The sequence below is a fragment of the Ascaphus truei genome, chromosome 11 (assembly GCF_040206685.1).
Source record: "Ascaphus truei isolate aAscTru1 chromosome 11, aAscTru1.hap1, whole genome shotgun sequence".
Classification (NCBI taxonomy): Eukaryota; Metazoa; Chordata; class Amphibia; order Anura; family Ascaphidae; genus Ascaphus; species Ascaphus truei.
In genome coordinates this window covers 52839800-52863437 of record NC_134493.1, presented here as the reverse complement: position 1 = coordinate 52863437, position 23638 = coordinate 52839800, and the positions used below count along the sequence as shown (strand labels likewise).

The 23638-nt window shown below is 54.5% G+C and overlaps 1 protein-coding gene across 3 annotated transcripts; it reads left to right on the top strand.

Annotated features, from left to right (window-relative positions):
• The first annotated feature begins 225 nt into the window (after positions 1 to 225).
• CDKL4 (cyclin dependent kinase like 4) lies at positions 226 to 23578 on the top strand. Of its 3 annotated transcripts, none has more exons than XM_075566317.1 (10): positions 226 to 520; positions 1899 to 2068; positions 4068 to 4189; positions 5660 to 5732; positions 13016 to 13106; positions 13753 to 13953; positions 14450 to 14538; positions 20306 to 20362; positions 21451 to 21576; positions 22959 to 23578. In XM_075566317.1, the coding sequence occupies exons 2-10, from the start codon at positions 1901 to 1903 to the stop codon at positions 23058 to 23060; spliced, it is 1029 nt and encodes a 342-aa protein (XP_075422432.1). In that variant the 5' UTR covers positions 226 to 520; positions 1899 to 1900; the 3' UTR covers positions 23061 to 23578. The 3 variants fall into 3 exon arrangements, with proteins under 3 accessions (XP_075422432.1, XP_075422433.1, XP_075422431.1); XM_075566318.1 differs by having other exon boundaries at positions 226 to 527; XM_075566316.1 differs by having other exon boundaries at positions 228 to 500.
• The last annotated feature ends 60 nt before the right edge of the window (positions 23579 to 23638 follow it).

The following is a 23638-nucleotide window of genomic DNA, read 5'->3' as shown; positions in this document are numbered from 1 at the left end:
TGGTACATTCTGAGAAAAAAGAACGCACTGGTGAGCTCTGCAACACAAAAATCCCTGGACGTCCACGGAAGACAACAGTGGTGGGATATATATATATACATATACATATACACGCCTGTGCTTTCTTATATGCTGCTTATAATATGACTGTTAATGCTCCTGTTAAGTGTCTCTCAAAAGGAGATGATCCCAGATTACAGGCCTCAGGCAGCGAGGAGGTTGGCCACAGTGTGATCCCAAGGCCCTGGGCTTTGTCACCATAGAAACCCTGTGCCTAACTTCCCAAACAAAACAAGAGGGAGGGAGGTTGGGCCTAGTGTCTCCTTCTGCAGCCTGAGCACCGTTGCCCCCGGCAACCCATAGACTCCCCAGTCCCCGGCCTGCTTATCCCATGGGTGGCAGCAGGCCCCAGAAATGTGACCGGTGACCCTGGCAAACGGGTCACTCGCTGCGGATTTTGCACCTGGTCTGAGCCTCCCAGGGATTCCTCACGTCCGCGGGTGACGTATTATAAAGCAATGTATTTGGTATTATGGATATGGCGCTGACGTACTCTGTAGGGCGGTACAATGGGACGTGTGTGTATATGTATATATATATATATATATATATATATATATACACACACAGACACGCGTAAGTTTTTTCTCTCTGTTGTGTATACAGTATAATCGTGTGTGTGTGTGTGTGTATTTTTTTCCTTATGTACGTATATTTATCCCTATATACTTTGTTTTTATGTAGTTGTTTTTCTTTATACACAGTATGTAAGAATATTTATCTATTTATACGCGGTGTGTGTGTGTGTCTTTAAATGTGTACAGATATTGACATATTTATACCTATATAATTTGACTTGATATATTGTTAAAGAGATATAACATTATACTGTACTGTATACACAACAGACAGGGACACGTGTGTATATATGTGCTGTATATAACACAAACACATAATGAATCCCCACAATGCCTTGCAAAAGTCACGTTAACCCAGATGAGGCATTTGTGCGTCTCATAACATGCATCAATTAACCCCTTCTGTGCCAGAGCAACCTGCCCACACACTTCAGGGGTTAATGAACCGGCGGGCATCGCGCCTGTAAATCTGGGTAGTTTGGCGGGCAGGCGCCATGCTGCGATTGGTCTCGGTAACTATTGACTGTGTGTATATCTGCAGCGGCTAAATAAGGGTGATTCGGGATCCAGCGAGTGTTGTTGCCGCCAGAAGATAATAAAGTGCTGCTCTGATATCCCAGCCAGCGCCATTTTAAAATCCCCTCACTGTCCCCTCTCCTTTCTGTCACTGCCCCCTCTCCTCTCTGTCACTGCCCCCTCTCCTCCTTTCACGGTCCCTTCTCCTCTCTGTCACTCTCCCCTCTTCTCTTTGTCTCTTTCCCCTCTCTCTGTCACTGCCCCCTCTCCTCTCTGTCACTGTCCCCTCTTCTCTCTGTCACTGCCCCCTCTCCTTCTCTCACTGTCCCCTCTCCTCTCTGTCACTGCCCCCTCTCTTCCCTGTCCCCTCTCCTCTTTGTCTCTTTCCCCTGTGTCCCCTCCCTTCTCTCTGTCGCTGCCCCCTCGCTCGTCCGTGTCCCCTCCCTTCTCTCTGTCGCTGTCCCCTTGCTCGTCTGTGTCCCCTCACTGTCTCCCTTCTTTGTAGAGTAACTGTGTCCTGTGTTCCAAACGTGCCTTCTCAATGACCTGCAAAGTCAGGGAGAGAAGGCAACCTTCCTAGTGATTAAAATGCTAGCCTCTGAAGTGGAAGTCATCATTTCCAGTGCTTGTGTGACCTTGTGTAACACAACTCAGATTGCAAGCTCTTCAGGGTAGGGAGTATGGACACACCATGTTCAGGGGAGAAGAGCGATCATCTGAGGCCTTCACCCTGTGCTTCTGCAGGGATGGAGAAATACGAGAAGCTGGCCAAGATCGGAGAGGGATCTTACGGGGTCGTGTTTAAGTGTCGGAATAAGGAGACGGGACAGGTGGTGGCCATCAAGAAGTTTGTGGAGTCGGAGGACGATCCAATCATTAAAAAGATCGCTCTGCGGGAGATACGCATGCTAAAGGTGACACCTACTTTGAGACACACATACACGCGCGTTCCTTTTCAAGTTCACTCCTCCACATTCATACATGTCCCTCTTAACGCTGCAGACCAAGCAATATCCTAACTCGCATTTTTTATATTTTTTATTTATTCACTCTTTTTTTATTGGAAATACATAACCAAGGATACAGAGTTGTCATGAGCACATGACTGAGAAGGGTACAGAAAATTTCCAATAAACATTTTAACATATGGGGAAGGGGGAGGGGGGGGACAGACAGACGGGGGAGGGCTAACTCTCATTTTTAATGTATTATAATGTAACAAGCATTTTTTGTTTCTAGAGCAACCATTTATAAAGTCACATCCCCTTCCTCTTCTGAAGCAGGCTCTGGCACACCCCTTTTTGACCCCTGCCCTCTCTCTAGCAATGCATCAATTGTATTTAGTGACTACTTGGTCACATGATCTTCCCCACAGAACTTTGCATCTTTGGTCCTCTTCTGCTGCACTGACAGCCATTTAGTGAACCCTCGAGCCGAATCTTTGCCGATCGATCACAGGAGAACAAATCGATTTGGCAACTTAGCTGATTACTGATCATTGAGTGGATTGTATTGATGCACATATTAAAGGGGAAAAATAATAATAAAATAAAAAAACTAGCATATTGGACTGCGGCTTTAACATTACATGGAATGTTCCATATGATAGGACAGCGGTGCGCAATCTGTGGGGCGCGACCCCCAGGGGGGGCGCGAGATTGCCGACGGGGGGCGCGGGGTTTACAGAGGCCCCGCGCGCTTCCCGAAGGCACTTAAATTAAGTGCCGGGGGAGCTGCAGGGCCTCTGTAAACCATACTTACCCGTGGCTCCGGCGGCTTCCTCCCGGCGTCGCCATGGCAACGCGGTGTCAAAATGACGCTGCGAGGTCATGTGACGTCACGTTGCTATGGCAACGTGACGCCATTACGCCGGAGCGCGGGTAAGTTGGGGTTGGGGGGGGCGCGGGAGCGAGGGGACAGCCGTCAGGGGGGCGCAGGGAAAAAAGTTTGCGCCCCCCTGTGATAGGAGATCCCTCTGCTGCCTAGGACAGAGCAACATGGCAGGTGGAGTGAGGTGAAGCTTTGTTTCCAGTGTGATGATGTCACTGCCCTCACTTGGGAGGGAGGAGCCCATAGCCAGTCAGGATGATACCAGCAAGGGATTCTGGGAGAGGAAACAGCAGCCAACTAGCAGACGTTGAGATGTTGTGGTATAGATATTGGGTACAGAGTAATTAGTATATTGGAGACATTGTATACAGTGCTGAAGAGAACATTTTGCATGCACAACAAGCGCCTTCTCCAAAGAGCTGACAATCTACATTTGGGAGATCAAGTAAATAAAAAACAAAAGCTAACACTGGGATATGAACCGGGCTCACCCACTTCAAAGGCAGGCACTATTGGCCCGCGTGACGCAGGGTTTTTGAAATACCAGGAAGCACCCAGAGTACTTTTCCCGGTGAGTCCGCGAGGCTGAAATGAACGCGGTCCAGCCCGGAATCAGATATGTGTTCGCGGCCGCCTCGCTGCGGCCGGTCTCTGAGAGACCCTTCGCCACAGCCGCTGGACACTCAGCCGCCGGCCGCTTCACCAATGAGAGTAAATTAAGGGGTTTTAGCGGTTAGGGTAGCGGGTTAAGGATATGTTTTTAGGGTATAGAATTACGGTAAGGGGTTAAGGTTTTCAGGGTAGAGGATTCAGGTAAGGGCTTTTAGGGTAAGAGGTGCAGGTTTTTAAGGTAGAGGGTAGCGTTAGTATTAGGGGTTAAGAAGAGGGGGTTATATTGTAAGGTTAGGGGCTTACTTTGGCGGCAAAGCGATGTCCCGGCGGCGAGGTGAGTGGCAGCTAAAGACCAGCGGAGATTTGGGAAGTGGACACAACCAAAGGTCTTAGACCAGTCCAGCTCCGGGGAATGACCTTGTTCGGCCAGAAAACCTAATCCCCTCCCCCCCCCCATCTATCTCCTTCCAGCAACTGAAACACAACAACCTGGTGAATCTCCTAGAGGTGTTCAGGAGGAAGAGAAAGCTGCACCTCGTCTTCGAATACTGCGACCACACCGTCCTCAACGAGCTGGAGAAACACCCCAGCGGGTCAGTGTCTATCCTAAGAAACCCCGGGGCGGGCGCCGGCCAAATTATTCCGCAAACTCACTTTGCAAAACTCCAACTGAAAAACTCCAACTGCCTTGGAAGGGAGATGTTTGTATTAAAAAAAAGAAAAGGATAAAATAATAAATATGTATATATATATAGTTTCTGTATGATGTTTTTCCTTCTTGAAGTCTAACAGAAGACAAGAAGGCCCAATGCTACATCCAATACGACTCATGATATAGTTAAATACTTATCTGTTTTTAAGTGAGGGTTGTTGAATTAAATTCTTTGGCCAATGCATTATAAGCTTGACAACCTCGCCAATGTATCCCCTCTTTTGCAAGTGCGAGCACTACTGGGCCGCAAAAGCCTATCGCCTTTAAAGCGAGGAGGAGGATTGTGTGAGTGATACGGGATGTGGTGGGAAGCCAGGAGAGGGTTTCAGCAGGGGAGACGCTGAGACAGATTTAGGAGTAAAGTGATTCTAGCAGCAGCGTGTAGGACAGATTGTAGGGGAGACAGGCAGGGTTGCCACCACTCCAGGTTTGACCCAGAGACTATGGGTTTCGGTCACGTATCTCCGGGCTACCGGTTTACCTGAGAAATCTCCGGGCGGCATCTCCCCCTGCAGGGTCCCATCGACATGGCTCTGCAACGTCAAATGGTGTTGCGTTGCCATGACAACAAGATGCTACGTGACGCCACGGGATGCCTCAGCGTCATAAGGCGTCCCGTTGTCATGGCAATGCGATCCATTGGACGTTGCACAGCCATGTTGACAGGACTCTGCAAAAAGTCTCTGGGTTGGCCTTCAATAGAAGGTGGCAACCCTGGAGACAGGTGAGAGGCAGCAAGGCCGGAGTGAAGTTACCCAGCCTCGGTGAGTCGATTGGACAGAGAACGGTCAAGCATTCTTGATCGCACGATTGTATCGTTGGTTGGTTCGTTCTGACGTATCTACTCTAAAAACAGATTCATACTGTCATTTCTTCATCTACAGATTAACCTATGCATGGCTTTGTTAGTATGAAACAATAATAAGAGACAATGCCACAATCAATTACTTATCAAAAGTCTAGGCGCAAAGACTAGACTCTTATCTTGGCCTTGGAGAGACTCCATCTTGCACCCACTTTGTGTACCATCCTCTGTTCCATAAACAATTCTATCTTTCCTACAAATAGTTGTTTTCCTTGAATGCGTTGCTTTCCTACTCCACCATCTTTCTCACAGTCCGAAACTAACATTACGAAATAGAGTCTGGGGAAACAAAATGGATACTGAGTGACACGAATCCCATGTTACACATCCAAAATGGATTCCAACAGACATCATGGGCTCTGAATCCCAGAAACCCATCTACAACTTGCAGGCAGCCTCACTGATGCTAATGGGATTGCAGGTTTAAGGCAATGATCCTTCAGCAGCCTTATCCTGTCCTAATATTTATTCTCTTTTATATTCCAGTGTTTCCGACGCCATGACTAAGAATATCATGAGGCAGATACTACAAGCGGTAAACTTCTGCCACAAGCATAATGTGAGTGCAGGGAGGCTGGGGGGCCATTGGACTCTGGAAATAATTCTATTTTTATGGTGATATAACACAGAGGAACGGGAACTTGCAGTTTTATTAAAGCAACAATCCCTGCTACCAAGATATACTGTATATATATTTTTTAATCTTACCTGGTCCAGAGGGAACTTCTGATTCACCTGGCAAACTGGGGAAACAATATGGCCGCCTAGAGGCCAGGGGTTCGCAGATTAAAACGGACACTATATACACGGAAAGAGAACAGAACCCGATGTCGCCCACTCAGAAATAGTCTGCTTAAAACAGAAACAAATAGAAAGTGATACTGTATCTTAGGAACACTACTCCTTTCTATTATATATATATATATCTAGACCAAAAATAAAAACAAGGAGCTGGATAAAGGACCTGTAGGTCCGAAACGTCGCCCCCCTTGTCTTGTACTTACCCCTTATGCTTGTCTGATGCATTAGACCCTGGCAAAGCATTTACTTTGCCAGAGAGGTCTGCAGATTTTTTTTTATTTTGGTCTATCTCTTCTGTTGCTGGGTGGTGGTCCCGGCTGCACTGCGAGACCCCTGATTCTCAGCAAAGTTATTTGTACAGTACTCTTAGGTATATTGAGTGCCCTGAACATCCTGTTTTTTGTATATATATATATATAATTTTCCCTTACATCTCCCTGAGAAAGGTCCCGTTTAGAGGACCTAAACGTTGGTCTAGATGTAACACTTTTCACTAATACACTGGTTCTGGCAAACTACCTTTTGTGTGCTGCCTCGTGATTGCCTGACTTCAGAACTGTATTATACGGTATATATATATACTAGCTGAGAGACCCGGCGTTGCCCGGGATGTAAATGCGTAATAGGTAGTATTATTTATAAATGGTGGAACAATAGGTGAGTATTTGTTGTAAAGGTTGGATAATAATGTTGAAAAGAAAGATGGAAGAAAATGTAATACGATGTTGTATAAAAATGGTTTATTGTAAACACACCACAGTACAATGTATATTTTGGTGACATAACAGATGTAAAAATGTGAGGCGTGTGTCCTGCTAGGTGTGAGGCGGCGGGTGGCGCGTGGGTTGTGAGTGCTGTCTGGGAGTGGGGGTCCTGCTAGGGTGTGAGGCGGCAGGTGGCGCGTGGGTTGTGAGTGCTCTCTGTGAGTGGGGGTCCTGCTAGGGTGTGAGGCGGCGGGTGGTGCGTGGTTGTGAGTGCTGTCTGTGAGTGTGGGTCCTGCTAGGGTGTGAGGCGGCGGGTGGCGCGTGGGTTGTGAGTGCTGTCTGTGAGTGGGGGTCCTGCTAGGGTGTGAGGCGGCGGGTGACGCGTGGGTTGTGAGTGCTGTCTGTGAGTGGGGGTCCTGCTAGGGTGTGAGGCGGCGGGTGGTGCGTGGGTTGTGAGTGCTGTCTGTGAGTGTGGGTCCTGCTAGGGTGTGAGGCGGCGGGTGCGCGTGGGTTGTGAGTGCTGTCTGTGAGTGGGGGTCCTGCTAGGGTGTGAGGCGGCGGGTGACGCGTGGGTTGTGAGTGCTGTCTGTGAGTGGGGGTCCTGCTAGGGTGTGAGGCGGTGGGTCAGTGATGTCGGTGCGTAGGGGCGGGAGGCAGCAGGTGTGTGTGGCGGCAGGTATGTGTCGAGTGTGGCGGGTGTCTGTTGAGTGCATGCAGCGGCTGTGAGGCGGTGGGTGAAAGGCAGAGGCGGGCGGAGTAAGGGCGGGTGAAAGGCAGAGGCGGGGGTGGGAGGCGGTAAGGCGAGCAGGAAGGCGAAAGGGCGGCGGGAAGGGGAGGAGGGGGTGGAGGAGGGGGGCAAGGGGTGGAGGAGGGGGGCAAGGGGTGGAGGAGGGGGGAAGGGTTAGAGGAGAGGGGGAAGGGTTAGAGGAGAGGGGGGAAGGGTTAGAGGAGAGGGGGGAAGGGTTAGAGGAGAGGGGGGAAGGGTTAGAGGAGGGGGGGGAAGGGTTAGAGGAGGGGGGGGAAGGGTTAGAGGAGGGGGGGAAGGGTTAGTGGAGGGGGGGGAAGGGTTAGAGGAGGGGGGGGAAGGGTTAGAGGAGGGGGGAAGGGTTAGAGGAGGGGGGGGGAAGGGTTAGAGGAGGGGGGGGGAAGGTTAGAGGAGGGGGGGAAGGGGTGGAAGTGTGGGACGGGGTGGGAGGGGAAAGGGGTGGAGGGAAAAAAGGGGTGGAGGGAAAAAGGGGTGGAGGGGAGGGGGGAAGGGGAGGGGAGGGGGGGGAAAGGGGAGGGAGGGGGGGGAAAGGGGAGGGGAGGGGGGGAAAGGGGAGGGGAGGGGGGGGAAAGGGAGGGAAAGGGGAGGGAGGGAAAGGGGGGAAAGGGGAGCGGAGGGGGGGAAAGGGGAGCGGAGGGGGGGAAAGGGGAGCGGAGGGGGGGAAAGGGGAGCGGAAGGGGGGGGGGAAGGGGAGCGGAAGGGGGGGGAAAGGGGAGCGGAGGGGGGGGAAAGGGGAGCGGAGGGGGGGAAAGGGGAGGGGAGGGAAAGGGAGGGGGGGGAGGGGGGGAAAGGGGAGCGGAGGGGGGAAAGGGGATCGGAGGGGGGGAAGGGGAGCGGAAGGGGGGGAAAGGGGAGCGGAAGGGGGAGCGGAGGGGGGGGAAAGGGGAGCGGAGGGGGGGGAAAGGGGAGGGGGGGGAGGGGGGAAAGGGGAGCGGAGGGGGGGGAAGGGGAGCGGAAGGGGGGGGAAAGGGGAGCGGAGGGGGGGGAAAGGGGAGCGGAGGGGGGGGAAAGGGGAGCGGAGGGGGGGAAAGGGGAGCGGAGGGGGGGAAAGGGGAGCGGAGGGGGGGAAAGGGGAGCGGAGGGGGGGGGGAAAGGGGAGCGGAGGGGGGGGGGGAAGGGGAGCGGAGGGGGGGAAGGGGAGCGGAGGGGGGGAAGGGGAGCGGAGGGTGGGGGAAGGGGAGCGGAGGGGGGAGGTGGTGGGAAGGGGGAGGAGGGGGGAGGTGGTGGGAAGGGGGAGGAGGGGGAAGGTGGTGGGAAGGGGGAGGAGGGGGAAGGTGGTGGGAAGGGGGAGAACGGGGAGCGGAGGGGGGGAAAGGGAGCGGAGGGGGGGAAAGGGGAGCGGAGGGGGGGGAAAGGGGAGCGGAGGGGGGGAAAGGGGAGCGGAGGGGGGGGAAAGGGGAGCGGAGGGGGGGGAAAGGGGAGCGGAGGGGGGGGAAGGGGAGCGGAGGGGGGGGGGAAGGGGAGCGGAGGGCGGAGGGTGGGGGAAGGGGAGCGGAGGGGGGAGGTGGTGGGAAGGGGGAGGAGGGGGGAGGTGGTGGGAAGGGGGAGGAGGGGGAAGGTGGTGGGAAGGGGGAAGGTGGTGGGAAGGGGGAGGAGGGGGAAGGTGGTGGGAAGGGGAGAACGGGGGAGGTGGTGGGAAGGGGGAGAAGGGGGGAGGTGGTGGGAAGGGGGAGAAGGGGGGAGGTGGTGGGAAGGGGGAGGTGGTGGGAAGGGGGAGAAGGGGGGATGTGGTGGGAAGGGGGAGGAGGGGGAAGGTGGTGGGAAGGGGGGGGGAAGGTGGTGGGAAGGGGGGGGGAAGGTGGTGGGAAGGGGGGGGGAGGCGGTGGGAAGGGGGGGAGGCGGGAAGGTGGAAAGGAGGGGGGAGGCGGTGGGAAGGGGGGGGAGGCGGTGGGAAGGGAGGGGGGAGGTGGTGGGAAGGGGGAGGCGGTGGGAGGGGGGGGGAGGCGGTGGGAGGGGGGGGAGGCGGTGGGAAGGGAGGTGGGAGTCGGTGGGAAGGGGGGGGAGGCGGTGGGAAGGGAGGTGGGAGGCGGTGGGAAGGGGGGGGGAGGCGGTGGGAAGGGGGGGGGGAGGCGGTGGGAAGGGGGGGGAGTCGGTGGGAAGGGGGGGGAGGCGGTGGGAAGGGGGGGGAGGCGGTGGGAAGGGGGGGGGGAGGCGGTGGGAAGGGGATGGGGAGGCGGTGGGAAGGGGGGGGGGAGGGGATGGGGAGGCGGTGGGAAGGGGGGGGGAGGCGGTGGGAAGGAGGTGGGAAGGGGGGGGAGGCGGTGGGAGGGGGGGGAGGCGGTGGGAGGGGGGGGGGAAGCGGTGGGAGGGGGGGGGGGGAGGCAGTGGGAGGGGGGGGAGGCAGTGGGAGGGGGGGGGGAGGCAGTGGGAGGGGGGGGGGAGGCGGTGGGAGGGGGGGGGGGAGGTGGTGGGAAGAAGGTGGGAAGGAGGGGGGGGAGGCGGTGGGAAGGGGGGGGAGGCGGTGGGAAGGGGTGGGGGAGGCGGTGGGGGAGGTGAAGGGGGGGGGAGGCGGTGGGAAGGGGTGGGGGAGGCGGTGGGAAGGGGTGGGGGAGGCGGTGGGGGAGGTGAAGGGGGGAGTGGAGGGGAGGTGAAGGGGGGGTGGAGGGGAGGGGGTGGAGGGGAGGTGAAGGGGGGGTGGAAGGGAAGGGGGGGAGGCGGTGGGAGGGGGGGGAGGCGTGGGAAGGGAGGTGGTGGGAAGGGAGGTGGGAGGCGGTGGGAAGGGGGGGGGAGGCGGTGGGAAGGGGGGGTGGAGGGGAGGTGAAGGGGAGGTGAAGGGGGGGGGGGGTGGAGGGGAGGGTGGAGGGGAGGTGAAGGGGGGGGGTGGAGGGGAGGAGGTAAAGGGAGGAGAAGTGGAGTGAGGGGAGGTGAAAGGGGGTGAGGGGAGGTGAAAGGGGGTGAGGGGAGGTGAAGGGGGGGTGAAGGGGAGGTGGAGGGGAGGTGAAGGGGAGGTGAAGGGGAGGGTGGAAGGGAAGTGAAGGGGGGGTGGAAGGGAGGTGAAGGGGGGGGTGGAAGGGAGGTGAAGGGGGGGGTGGAAGGGGGGGGTGGAAGGGAGGGGGGTGGAAGGGAGGTGAAGGGGGGGGTGGAAGGGGGGGGAGGCGGTGGGAAGGGAGGTGGGAGGCGGTGGGAAGGGGGGGGGGAGGCGGTGGGAAGGGGGGGGGAGGCAGTGGGAGGGGGGAGGGAGGCGGTGGGAGGGGGGGGGGGAGGTGGTGGGAAGAAGGGGGGGGAGGCGGTGGGAAGGGGTGGGGGAGGCGGTGGGGGAGGTGAAGGGGGGGGTGGAGGGGAGGTGAAGGGGGGGTGGAGGGGAGGTGAAGGGGGGGGGAGGCGGTGGGAAGGGGTGGGGGAGGCGGTGGGGGAGGTGAAGGGGGGAGTGGAGGGGAGGTGAAGGGGGGGGGGAGGTGAAGGGGGGGTGGAGGGGAGGGGGTGGAGGGGAGGTGAAGGGGGGGGGGTGGAGGGAGGTGAAGGGGGGGGGTGGAGGGGAGGTGAAGGGGGGGGTGGAAGGGAGATGAAGGGGGGGGTGGAAGGGAGGTGAAGGGGGGGGTGGAAGGGAGGTGAAGGGGGGGGTGGAAGGGAGGTGAAGGGGGGGTGGAAGGGGGGGGTGGAAGGGAGGTGAAGGGGGGGGGGTGGAAGGGAGGTGAAGGGGGGGGGGTGGAAGGGAGGTGAAGGGGGGGGGGTGGAAGGGAGGTGAAGGGGGGGTGGAAGGGAGGTGAAGGGGGGGTGGAAGGGAGGTGAAGGGGGGGGTGGAAGGGAGGTGAAGGGGGGGGGTGGAAGGGAGGTGAAGGGGGGGGTGGAGGGGAGGGTGGAGGGGGGGGGGTGGAGGGGAGGTGAAGGGGGGGGTGGAGGGGAGGTGAAGGGGGGGTGGAGGGGAGGTGAAGGGGGGGGTGGAGGGGAGGTAAAGGGAGGAGAAGTGGAGTGAGGGGAGGTGAAAGGGGGTGAGGGGAGGTGAAAGGGGGTGAGGGGAGGTGAAGGGGGGGTGGAGGGGAGGTGAAGGGGGGGGTGGAGGGGAGGTGAAGGGGGGGGTGGAGGGGAGGTGAAGGGGGGGTGGAGGGGAGGTGAAGGGGGGGGTGGAAGGGAGGTGAAGGGGGGGTGGAAGGGAGGGGGGTGGAAGGGAGGTGTAGGGGGGGGTGGAAGGGAGGTGAAGGGGGGGGTGGAAGGGAGGTGAAGGGGGGGGTGGAAGGGAGGTGAAGGGGGGGTGGAAGGGAGGGGGGTGGAAGGGAGGTGAAGGGGGGGTGGAAGGGAGGTGAAGGGGGGGGGTGGAGGGGAGGTGAAGGGGGGAGTGGAGGGGAGGTGAAGGGGGGGGTGGAGGGGAGGTAAATGGGGAGGTGAAGGGAGGAGAAGTGGAGTGAGGGGAGGTGAAAGGGGGTGAGGGGAGGTGAACGGGGGTGAGGGGTGGGTGAGGGGAGGTGAAGGCCACTCACTCACCCGTCCGGCAGGTCCCACGTGGATGTGAGGCGGGAGGCAGCGTGTTGTGGCCGCTCCCCCGCTGTGTCCCGGGCACTCGCTCCCCCGCTGTGTCCCGGGCACTCGCTCCCCCGCTGACTGTAGCGGCGCCGGGGGGGGGGGGGGGTATCGGGGAGACACTGGAGGGGAGGGGGGGTGAAGGGAGGGTGAAGGGGGGGTGAAGGGAGGGTGAAGGGGGGGTGAAGGGAGGTGAAGGCCGCTCACTCACCCATCCGGCAGGTCCCACGTGGATCTGAGGCGGCCGCTCCCCCGCTGTTTCCCGGGCGCCGCCATCTTGGGCACTCGGCGCCGCGAGGCAGCCTGCCTGGCCACTGGCTGTTCCCCCGCCGGGGAGGGGGTGAGTTGTAGCGCCGGGGAGGGGGGGCATGTATATGTGTGGGGGGGGAGAGGTGGGAGATATAGAAGGGGGGTCTCGCACGGCCGCTGACACTGGGTGGGGGGGGGGGGGGGCGCTGAAGGGGTAATAATAGTGTGTGTGTGTGTCCCGCTGACTGTAGCGGCGCCGGGGGAGGGGGGGGGGGGCGGGGTGAAAGCGCGGGAGACACGGGGAGAGGAGGAGGTGCGCGCGGGTGCTGCTAACACTGTGAGCCCCGCTAATGTAGGTAACACCCCCCCTACTCGTGTGTGTGTGTGTCCCTGTGTGTGTCCCTGTGTGTGTCCCTGTGTGTGTCCCTGTGTGTGTCCCTGTGTGTGTCCCTGTGTGTGTCCCTGTGTGTGTCCCTGTGTGTGTCCCTGTGTGTGTGTGTGTCCCTGTGTGTGTGTGTCCCTGTGTGTCCTTTGGCCCGTCACTCCGCCTCAGGCCAATGAGAGGTGTGCGGGGGCGGGCGAGCCAAGGGAGCAATGAGATTGCCGCTAGGGACGCAGACATACAGTGCTTTCACAAATATATAGTAGATTGTATAAATCTTCCTCAAATATGATGACTTTGCCACATTGTCCGCTGTGGTTCCTCTTCTTCTGAAGCCGCTTGTTGATTATTGGTCGGGGCAGGAGGAAAGGATTAGAGGAGCTTCTTGTGTGGGGTTATTGTCTCTGCGACGTGAGTCAGGGACACTCCATGATGTGGGGTGTCCCCTATCCCCTGTCCTCTGACCCCCATTTCTGCTCTCGCAGTGCATCCACAGAGACGTCAAGCCCGAAAACATCCTCCTCACCAAGCAAGGCGTCATCAAACTCTGCGACTTCGGCTTTGCCCGCATTCTCAGTGAGTATTGTGACGCGCGCACACACGCACACACACGCACACACACGCACACACACGCACACACACACGCACACACACACGCACACGCCATTTCCTTCCCGTTCAAACAGCAAAATGTCAAATGTTATGTTTTTTTTTTTGTTTTTTTAAATAAATCAGTTCTGTAATATTAGATAATAGCGACTGTTTTACGGTATTTGTATTTTTTTATTCCACTCACTTTATTTTTGCATTATTTGTTTATATATATATAAAGTATGTACTGTATATATGTGTTAAATGTAAAACATATGACAATGTATAATTCTACATCCTTACCCAAGCTGGCAATCGTTTGGTGCTGCTGTTATAAATCTGTCCAAATCCTGTTCGTGTGCCTAACATAATGGCCGATTCTGTCAGTGCAGCTCAACAGCTACAATGTATCCTTATATTACTAAGATAACATTATCTATTGTTACAGTTTGCAGCTCAAACTGTTGGGAGTATTGGCGACAAATGATCACAGACAGAAAAGTGTTGCAAACATCTTGCACTGCTGGGGACCTGGGCTAAAACCTGCTCTCCTTATAACAGCTGTGTGTGACAGGCCGCACCCCGGCGGTGGCTGCACACTTCTCATGCTTCGCCCTCTCTCCTTGTGCAGCTCGGCCGGGGGATGATTACACGGATTACGTGGCGACGCGGTGGTACCGGGCCCCGGAGCTGCTGGTGGGAGACACGCAGTACGGCGTCGCGGTGGACGTGTGGGCGGTGGGCTGCGTCTTCGCTGAGCTGCGGTGCGGGCAGCCGCTGTGGCCGGGGAAATCCGACGTGGACCAGCTGTACCTCATCATCCGGACGCTGGGTAAGGAGCAAGCTTTGAAAAGTAGTGATACTGAGGAGCCGGATTTTGCTAACAGAGGAGCTTTTCTCATATCGTCCTGAACCGTCCAGCCCTAGAGGTCTGAGGCTCTGCACCCCTGTCTGATCTGCCCAGTCCTAGAGGTATCAGGCTCTGTATCCCTACTTCCAATCCTCTTAGACATCCAATCCTAGAGGTATCCATCTCGGTTATCCCTGCTGCTATTCCCTGGGCTGAACCATCCAGCCCTAGAGACGTCAGCCTCTTCTCTCACTTCTGATCCCTCCAGTCCTAGAGGCAGCATACTCTGCTCCCACTCCTCGTCCTAGAGGTGACGGACTCTGCCCCCGCTCCTCATACCTCCAGTCCTAGACTAGAGGTGACTGGCTCTGCTCCCCCTCCTGATCCCTCCAGTCCTAGAGGTGACTGGCTCTGCTCCCCCTTCTGATCCCTCCAGTCCTAGAGGTGACAGGCTCTCCCTCCCCTCCATCTCTCACAGGGAAGCTGATCCCCAGGCACCAGTACATCTTCCAAAGCAACCAGTTCTTCCACGGAGCCAGCATCCCCGAACCGGACCGCGAGGACGTGGTGCGGAACCCCTGGCCACCCCCACAACGTTACCCTTTAGGCTTACTAAGGCTAGTGCCCCTCCCCCAATAGCTGGTGGAGTAACAGGGGCTTCCTTAACTCTCCATGAGTCGGCGCCTCTAAGCCCACTCACCCCATTATAAAGCAGGGGGCTCCTGGAGATGGCCTGGCAGGAGGACCAGGCTTGGGAGGAAGTATGAGGAGCTCCGTCTTTGACATGTTAAGTTTGGGTCGGCGGAGAGCCATCCAGGATGATATAGTGGAGAGACATTCAGAGACTTTGGTCTGTACAGCAGGTGTAAGGTCAGGGGTAGAAAGGTAAATTTGTGTGTTGTTTGCATAGAGGTGATATTTGAATCCTAGAGATGTGATTAGGTCACCTTGAGAGAGTGTGTAAAGAGAAAATAGGTCCCAGGACAGAGCCCTGGGGTACCCCCACACAGAGATCGGCAGAAGAGGAAGAGGTGTAAGCAAAGGAGACACTGAAAATATGATGAGAGAAGAGGAAATCCAGGAAAGAGCTCTGTTATGGATACCAAGAGAATGGCGATTGTGAAGGAGAAGAGGGTGGTCCACAGTATCAAATGCTGCAGAGAGGTTGTGTAATATGAGCAGAGTGTAATGACTTTAGTCTTTGGCAGCATGGAGGTCATTAGTCATTTTAGTGAGGGCTCTTTCAGTGGAGTGAGCAGTGCGGGAGCCAGATTGTAGAGGGTCTAGGTGAGAATAGGAGGTGAGAAAATGGAGCAAGCGAGAGAATACAAGACGTTCAAGGAGTTGAGAGGCAGGAGGGATACAGGGCTATAATTAGAAACTTGCTGTTTTAGAGTAAGGGTATAACTGTTGTGTGCTTAAAGGAGGAGGCAAAGGTACCAGAGTGGAGGGAGGAGTTCAAAATATGAGTGAGTGTATTTATTTATTTATAAAATGTGTTACCAGGAAGTAATACATTGACAGTTACCACCTCTCGTTTTCACGTATGTCCTGGGCACAGAGTTGTGATGACAAATACATACTGTAGTTACATTAAGTGAGCAGGGTTATATCTTATACTATATTAGTGAAAGCACTGCCTGCCTGCCTGGATGTCCGGTGTCCCTAGGGGAAATCTCATTGGTCCCTTGGCCCGCCCCCGCACACCTCTCATTGGCCTGAGGCGGAGTGACGGGCCAAAGGACACACAGGGACACACACACACACAGGGACACACACACACACGGACGGGGACACACACACACACACACAATCCCCTCCCGGTGCCCCTCACTCTCCCCCGTCAGCTGGACCGCACCTCAACTTCCACACCCCCCCCACCCTCCCTGTGCCCGAACTTACCCGGAGTCCCGTGTACACACACACACACATTCCCCCCCCCCCGCAAGCTCACACACACATTCCCACTCCCCCCCCAAGCTCACACACCTCACCCCCCCCCCCAAGCTCACACCCCCCCCCCAAGCTCATCCCCCCCCCCAAGCTCACACCCGGCGCCGCTACAGTCAGCGGGGGAGCGGAGCGAGCGCCCGGGACACACGTGGGGGAGCGGCCACAACACGCGGCCTCCCGCCTCACATCCACGTGGGAGCGGCTGGATGAGTGAGGCAGCGGCAGGACGGGTGAGGCAGCGGCGCACGCTCCTCGGCACCGGCTCACCTCTCTCACCCCCCCTCACAGCAAAGAGCAGCCTACCCGGCGCCGCCTGCAACGCTCCTCGGCACCGCCGCCTCACCTCGAGCCGGAGGGCAGCGGGGGGGCTCCCGCCCTGCAGGAGGCCTCACCTCGAGCCGGAGGGCAGCGGGGGGGCTCCCGCCCTGCAGGACGCCTCACCTCGAGCCGGAGGGCAGCGGGGGGGCTCCCGCCCTGCAGGACGCCTCACCTCGAGCCGGAGGGCAGCGGGGGGGCTCCCGCCCTGCAGGAGGGACCCCACACATGCCCCGTGCTGCTCTCCCCCCTCCACATGTGCTCTCCCCCCCTCCACATGCTACGTGCTGCTCTCCCCCCCTCCACATGCCCCGTACTGCTCTCCCTGCAGCTTCCCCCCCCCTCCACATGCCCTCTGTCCGGCTCCGGTCTGATCCCCGCCCCTCCGTACCAGATGACTGCAGGGTCCGTCTCCCGGCCTGCACGGGGAACATGCTGCCGACTGCAAGGTAAGCATCTCCCCCCCCCACACACGTACAAATACACACGTAGACACACGTGTACACACACGTAGACACACACGTAGACACACAGGCACACGTAGACACACGTATACACGTAGACACACGTATACACGCAGACACACGTAGACACGTAGACACACGTAGACACGCAGACACGCAGACACGTAGACACGCAGACACACGTAGACACACGTAGACACGCAGACACACGTAGGCACGCACACACACGTAGACACGCACACACACGTAGACACACACGTAGACACACACACACGTAGACACACACACACGTAGACACACACACATACACACACACACGTAGACACACACACGTACACACACACACGTATACACACACACACACGTATACACACACACACACGTAGACATACACGTATACGCACACACACGTAGACACACACACGTAGACACACACACACACGTAGACACACACACACGTAGACACACACACGTAGACACACACACATGTACACGTAGACACACACACACGTACACGTAGACACGTACACACACATGTACACGTATACTCACACACATGTACACGTACACACACACACATGGAGACATACACACTTATACACACACACACGTATACACACACACACACGTATACACACACACACGTATACACACACATGTATACACACACGTGTATACACACACACAAACATGTATACACACACAAATGTACACACACACACACATCTATACACACACACACATACTATGTATACACACAAACATGTATACACACACACAAACATGTATACACATGTGTATACACACATGTGTATACACACACATGTATACACACACGCACACAATATATACATACACACAATGTCTACACACACATGTGTATACACACACATGTGTATACACACACACACGTGTATACACGTGTATACACACATGTGTATACACACACATGTATACACACACATGTATACACACACGTACACATGTATACACACACACATACAATGTATACCCACAAACATGTATACACACACACACAAACATGTATACACACACACACACGTGTGTATACACACACACACACGTGTATACATACACACGTATACACACACACACGCACACACTATCCCCAGCACCACCACATCAGCACACCGCTATCCCATGCCCCCCCAGCACACTGGCATTCTCGGCTCCCCGCCATTCCCAGCCCCCATCAACACCATCAGCACCCACACATCGGCACCTTTGCACCTCCCCCATCGGCACACCCACATCCGCACCCCCACATCAGCACCAAACCCTCCCAAATCAGCACCCCGATACAATCACCATCAGTACAGACACAGCAGCACTACCACCGCACATGGGCCGCGTTGACCACTCCTCACCCAAATGCCACACCCACACCACAAACATCCCGGGCAACGCCGGGGCTCTCAGCTAGTAGTATATATAAATACATTGCATGCACAGTAAGAGATAATATAGACAGAGCCGGCGCAAGGGTTTCATACGCCCCAGGCGAAACTTCAAATTTGCTCCCCAGTTGTATAAAAAAATAATAAGATTAATAAAATAAACAGTGGCGTTAACGGGGTGCAAAATAAGAATAATAGGGCGCCAAAATACCGGGGGGGGGAAATAAAAATAATTTAATAAATAAATAAATAAATAATAATAATAATAGGGAAAAAAAATAATAATTAATGCGCCCCTAGGATTGTTGCGCCCTAAGCGACCGCCGAGGTTCACCTAATGGACGGGGCGCCCCGGTTACAGGCGTATGTAACAGTTACAGCCCAGATTAAAATGTGAGACAGCCTTAGTTTTGAAAGAACTTAGACTGGTGGTGGATGTGAGAGTCTCCGGTAGACTGCTCCAGTTTTGGGGTGCACGGTAAGAGAAGGAGGAACGTCCGGATACTTTGTTGAGCCTTGGGACCATGAACAGTCTTTTGGAGTCAGATCTCGGATAAGTGCTGCGTGTGGTAGGGGTGAGGCGCTTGTTCAGATAGCTGGGTAGCTTGCACAGAAAGTATTTGAAGGCGAGACAGGAAAGATGAACTTTGCGCCTAGACTCGAGTGATGGCCATTGTAGTGTAGGGATTAGAGTAGGAGCAAGAGGATTGAGGAGATGGGAGAGAAAGAGGGCAAGTGGTAGATGGTGAAAAGATCAACAGCGATACGTCCTCTGTGACAGCGGAAAAAGAGTCGATGAAGGCAGGAGGAGAGTTAGGAAGAGGAGGTGTAGGATGTGAGGGGGATACAGAGGGGGTGTCCTGACGAATGGAATCCACCTTTGACTTGAAATAGTCAGCAGAGTCCTGAGGTGAAATGGAGGAAGAAAAACAGGTGACAGATGGTGGTTTGAGTAGAGAGTCAAAGACAGAAGAGTCGGAGGCTGAGTTAGACTTGGGAGTGTTGATTAGTGAAGAAATGCAGGTTTGTTTAGCCTGGGAGAGGGCAAAGTGTACTAATGGCAGTGACATGGTTAAGGGGTCAGTCCCTCCTAGGGGCAAAGTGTACTAATGGCAGTGACATGGTTAAGGGGTCAGTCCCTCCTAGGGGCAAAGTGTACTAATGGCAGTGACATGGTTAAGGGGTCAGTCCCTCCTAGGGGCAAAGTGTACTAATGGCAGTGACATGGTTAAGGGGTCAGTCCCTCCTAGGGGCAAAGTGTACTAATGGCAGAGACATGGTTAAGGGGTCAGTCCCTCCTAGGGGCAAAGTGTACTAATAGCAGTGACATGGTTAAGGGGTCAGTCCCTCCTAGGAGCAAAGTGTGCTAATGGCAGTGACATGGTTAAGGGGTCAGTCCCTCCTAGGAGCAAAGTGTACTAATGGCAGTGACATGGTTAAGGGGTCAGTCCCTCCTAGGGGCAAAGTGTACTAATGGCAGAGACATGGTTAAGGGGTCAGTCCCTCCTAGGGGCAAAGTGTACTAATAGCAGTGACATGGTTAAGGGGTCAGTCCCTCCTAGGAGCAAAGTGTGCTAATGGCAGTGACATGGTTAAGTGGTCAGTCCCTCCTAGGAGCAAAGTGTACTAATGGCAGTGACATGGTTAAGGGGGTCACATCTGGGTAATTGATGCCTTTTTACCAAAATCTGAAACCTATAAGAATTTTTAAACCATTTTTTAAAGATAGTTTATAAACATGATGAGCTGAGACTTTGGGGGTGGGGGGGATTTCCTCAGGCTGTTCCCTTTCGCCTGATGTTACTGTGTCCAACTAGAGTTTGCACAGGCAAAGCCCCCCTCTCTCCCCCTCCCCTTATCTTTATTGGTTCTCTGATAAGGACAGGGTGGGATAAGGGGAAAGAAAACACTTGACTGACAAACACTTCCCCAAAATTAGACAACCCCCAAGGGAAGCGCAACTTGCAGCATAATTTACAGAGACATTTTTGCTTGTAGGATGGTTAGATAACTTTAAAGATGCCAATTCTTTTGTTTCTTTCTTTACGAAAGGTTTGCCCAGCTGTGTGCAATTGCATCTTTTCATTGCTAAAATTGGTGTCACTTTTCCACTTTCTCCCTGAAAAACATTCCCGGCCTGGTGTGCTTTGTGATCCGCCTGAATACTGATCGTCCCCCTATCAGGAGACCTTGGAAGAGAAGTTTCCCAACATCCCGCCCCTGGCGCTGAGCTTCATGAAGGTGAGGCTCAATTATTTACTACCCCCAAGCAGCATCGCCGTGCTAAGAACCCAGCCTTTGAAGTGGGTGATCCCAGTGTCAGCAACTAATGACCTTACGTAAGTTACCTTCCTCCTCCGTGCCTAAGGCAGCAACATGAGAGTGCAAGCTCTTTGGGGCAGTGACTCAGGGCCTACAACATGCTGTGTTTAACACTGTAAGCTGTCTAATAAATAATATTATACTGGCGTTCTAGGACCTCTTTTAAGACCTAAGCCAGGGAGTGGCGAACTGCAGCCTTCCAGGGCCACCAGCAGGTCAGGTTTTCACGATATCCCTGCTTCAGCACAGCTGTCTCAGTCATTATGACTGGAGTTGGCCACCCCTGACCTAAGAGCTACTACTAACCACGTTGGTTCATTATAAGCCAGAGCCTTGGTTAAAATGAGTCCATGCGAACACCGGCTGGGCCAGACTCCCCGAGCCCAGGTAAGGGGGGTGCGCTCCCCCGATCCGGCGCTACGTCACATTGGCTTGGACGGTAGGTGACGACAGCTTGATGGATCCGGGCCTGGGTGTTCTGCCAGCCACATGGAAGCTGGACCCACCTACGGATTGTTGGTGAAGAGCTCGGATCTTCTACTGCAGGGGAGGGCCACCAACAGGTCAGGTTCTTCGACTGAGCCACTGATTGGGCCACATGTGCTGAAGCAGGGATATCCTCAAAACCTGACCTGGCCACTCCTGCTCTGCTGGTTCTCCTAAGCGGGCGGATCAGAGAACATTCCGGAGTAGAAGACCCACACGCTTATTGTGATGTCATTTTACATACATTGAAAGACTTGAACACTATTAGATGTCAGCGTTTCTAACGTCTGTACCATATGTATATTACATTACAGTAACTTACACATGAGCCTAAGGAACTAGTGTGACATGAGCAGGAGCAGAGTCCAAGGGCCACCAGCTGAAGAGCCCTGATCTAATGTAGGCCGCCTTCTATAGAAGTCTCCGGTCACACCACTTACCCGCACGGCGGCATGGCCCCTCTGGCAGCTTCAGGGTTAGACTATTAGCCGTTTAGAGCGTGTTTCCCCGTCTCCGCGCAGGGCTGTCTGCGCATGAACCCCGACGACCGCCACACCTGTGAGCAGCTGCTGGAGAGCTCTTACTTCAACTGCGCCCGCGAGGAACCGGAGAAGAGAAAAGCGAAGGGCCGGAGGCGGCTGCAGCAGGTAATCACTGCGCCTCTCGTTGCCAACTCCTATCGTAAGTGGGGGGGGCGGGAATCCGCCCTGAAGAGTGCTTTTATTTCTCAAAAACGCGCAGAGCTGATCTTCGTAGTGGGAGAACCTCCCCCCCCCGCCCCCCACCTTAGAATCGCCAGCGTCCATTTACCTGGTGATTCCGATCACGTTATCCACCATTGAAAATGAGTGGGCAAAACATGGATTATTACAAGTAATAATCTCATAGTCATGGGGCGGCCAACTCCAGTCCTCAAGGGCCACCAACAGGTCAGGTTTTGAGGCTATCATTCCCACCCCCCCCCCACCCCCGCTCTCCCCGTATGTTTGCACGGGGATAGAAGGATGTTAAGGTACAGAGAGGTGATGTTATTCTTACTGTTATTTCGTTTCTCTCTAGCTCCACAATGTCAGTGCACCCAATGGTAGGAACGGGTCCCGGGGCTCTGCACGGCCATGGGGGGGCGATAGAGAGGATATGGGAATTATTCTATTAGTTTTTTTGTTTTATTTCCCCTAGTCCCCCTAAGGCCAGTAGAAGTAATGCACTGGCATGGGAGCCCCAGAGAGATCCCCAGGATCCTGTGTGTGTTTAACTGATCTAACGTTAGTATCTTTCTCCCTGAACACGTCCTGATCAAATGTTTCCCTAGTGTTACAAATCTAAATTGTCTTAATCTCTAGCTGCTGAGAAGTATAGGGTCATTTTTAGACTACACTGGGCTGAGGAGAGAGCTCCATTTTAACATCCCAGACAATCAGTATTTCAACCCCTTATATCTCTAAAATCAGATTTAAAAAACAAAACAAAAAAACTCTAACAAGGGCAGATAAATATCTCAAAAGGAATTGAAAAAAAATACAATAAGATGCAGAAGATAAATTGGCCTTATCGCGAGGACTGCTGCTTTAATTTCTTTGTGTCTAGCCGAACTGAGGCAGAACAATTATTGGGTCTTATTCCTTGTACTTGTATAGGCAGGATGTACAAAGAGAGGGGATTATTTTGTTAATGTCCCATTGGGAGAAAAGCGCTAGATAAATAAAGTTATTTGTTCTTCTTCTTATTATTATTATTATTATTATTATTATTTTTCACACATGGCTTCACCACTTTGGCTTTATTTTTGTTAAATAAATCATGACACGGTGTAATATGTCCTGTGTTGTTGTTCATCTGAGGTTGTATTTACCTAATTTTAAGACCTGCTAAGGAACAGATGATTGTTGTTATGTCCTGATATGTAAAACCATAGAATTCAAAGAGGGAGAAACTTTATTTTTCACACAACTGTACATACATTATCCAGACAGAGAGCGAAATATCTAATCATGGATGCATTACACCCCTATTTTCTCTTCTCTCCCAGGGCCAGCTGTTGCCTCAGATTCCCGGGAACGGAGCCTCTCCGGCGCCCGATGCCAAAAAACAGCCGCGGGCCCACAAATTCGATCACCTTCCCAACATTTAACCGCTCTACCTGCTTCTTCTGGGCAACAAGGCACCGTCTGGAGAGCACCACCCTAAGGGGATGGGGCGGGGGGGGGGGGTGTCTCAGCGCTCTGCTGAAATTTAGGGCGCTTGGTCACGGATCAAATGTGACACAGAGGACAAGGCCAACATTTCGGGGGGGGATTCTGGTAGTGAGTGGTAAACGCATATTATACCTTTATAAATGAGCTTTAGCTGGAATCGCATGACTTGCAACCCAATATTTTCTAGGGTAATAAGGCACTTCAGAGTTGGGTTACCATCAGCCAATATGATGATTTTACAGAGATTAGGGGTGTTCAGTTAGACTTAAGGTTTTAACTTTGGATAAGCAGCAGGTCGATCACTTTGAATAACCAGATCATTGTCCGGATTTAACCGAGACTCACTTATGAAAATGATTTGAATAGTCGAGAACGAAAGAATTTAGAGTCAATGTAGCAAATCTCCAAAGACGCACCTCGTGGAATTAAAACCTCATTAAAGGAGTCATTTAAACCACACGTCTCTTAGCGTCAATGTGTCAGCCATCTTTCTGCTGACATTGTTGCGCTTGCT

Coding starts and splice junctions, on each gene's coding strand:
- CDKL4 (XM_075566317.1), top strand. CDS start 1,901: ATGGAGAAATACGAGAAGCTGGCCAAGATCGGAGAGGGATCTTACGGG. Junction 5,733..13,015: donor ACTTCTGCCACAAGCATAAT/GTGAGTGCAGGG, acceptor CTGCTCTCGCAG/TGCATCCACAGAGACGTCAA. Junction 13,107..13,752: donor CGGCTTTGCCCGCATTCTCA/GTGAGTATTGTG, acceptor CTCCTTGTGCAG/CTCGGCCGGGGGATGATTAC.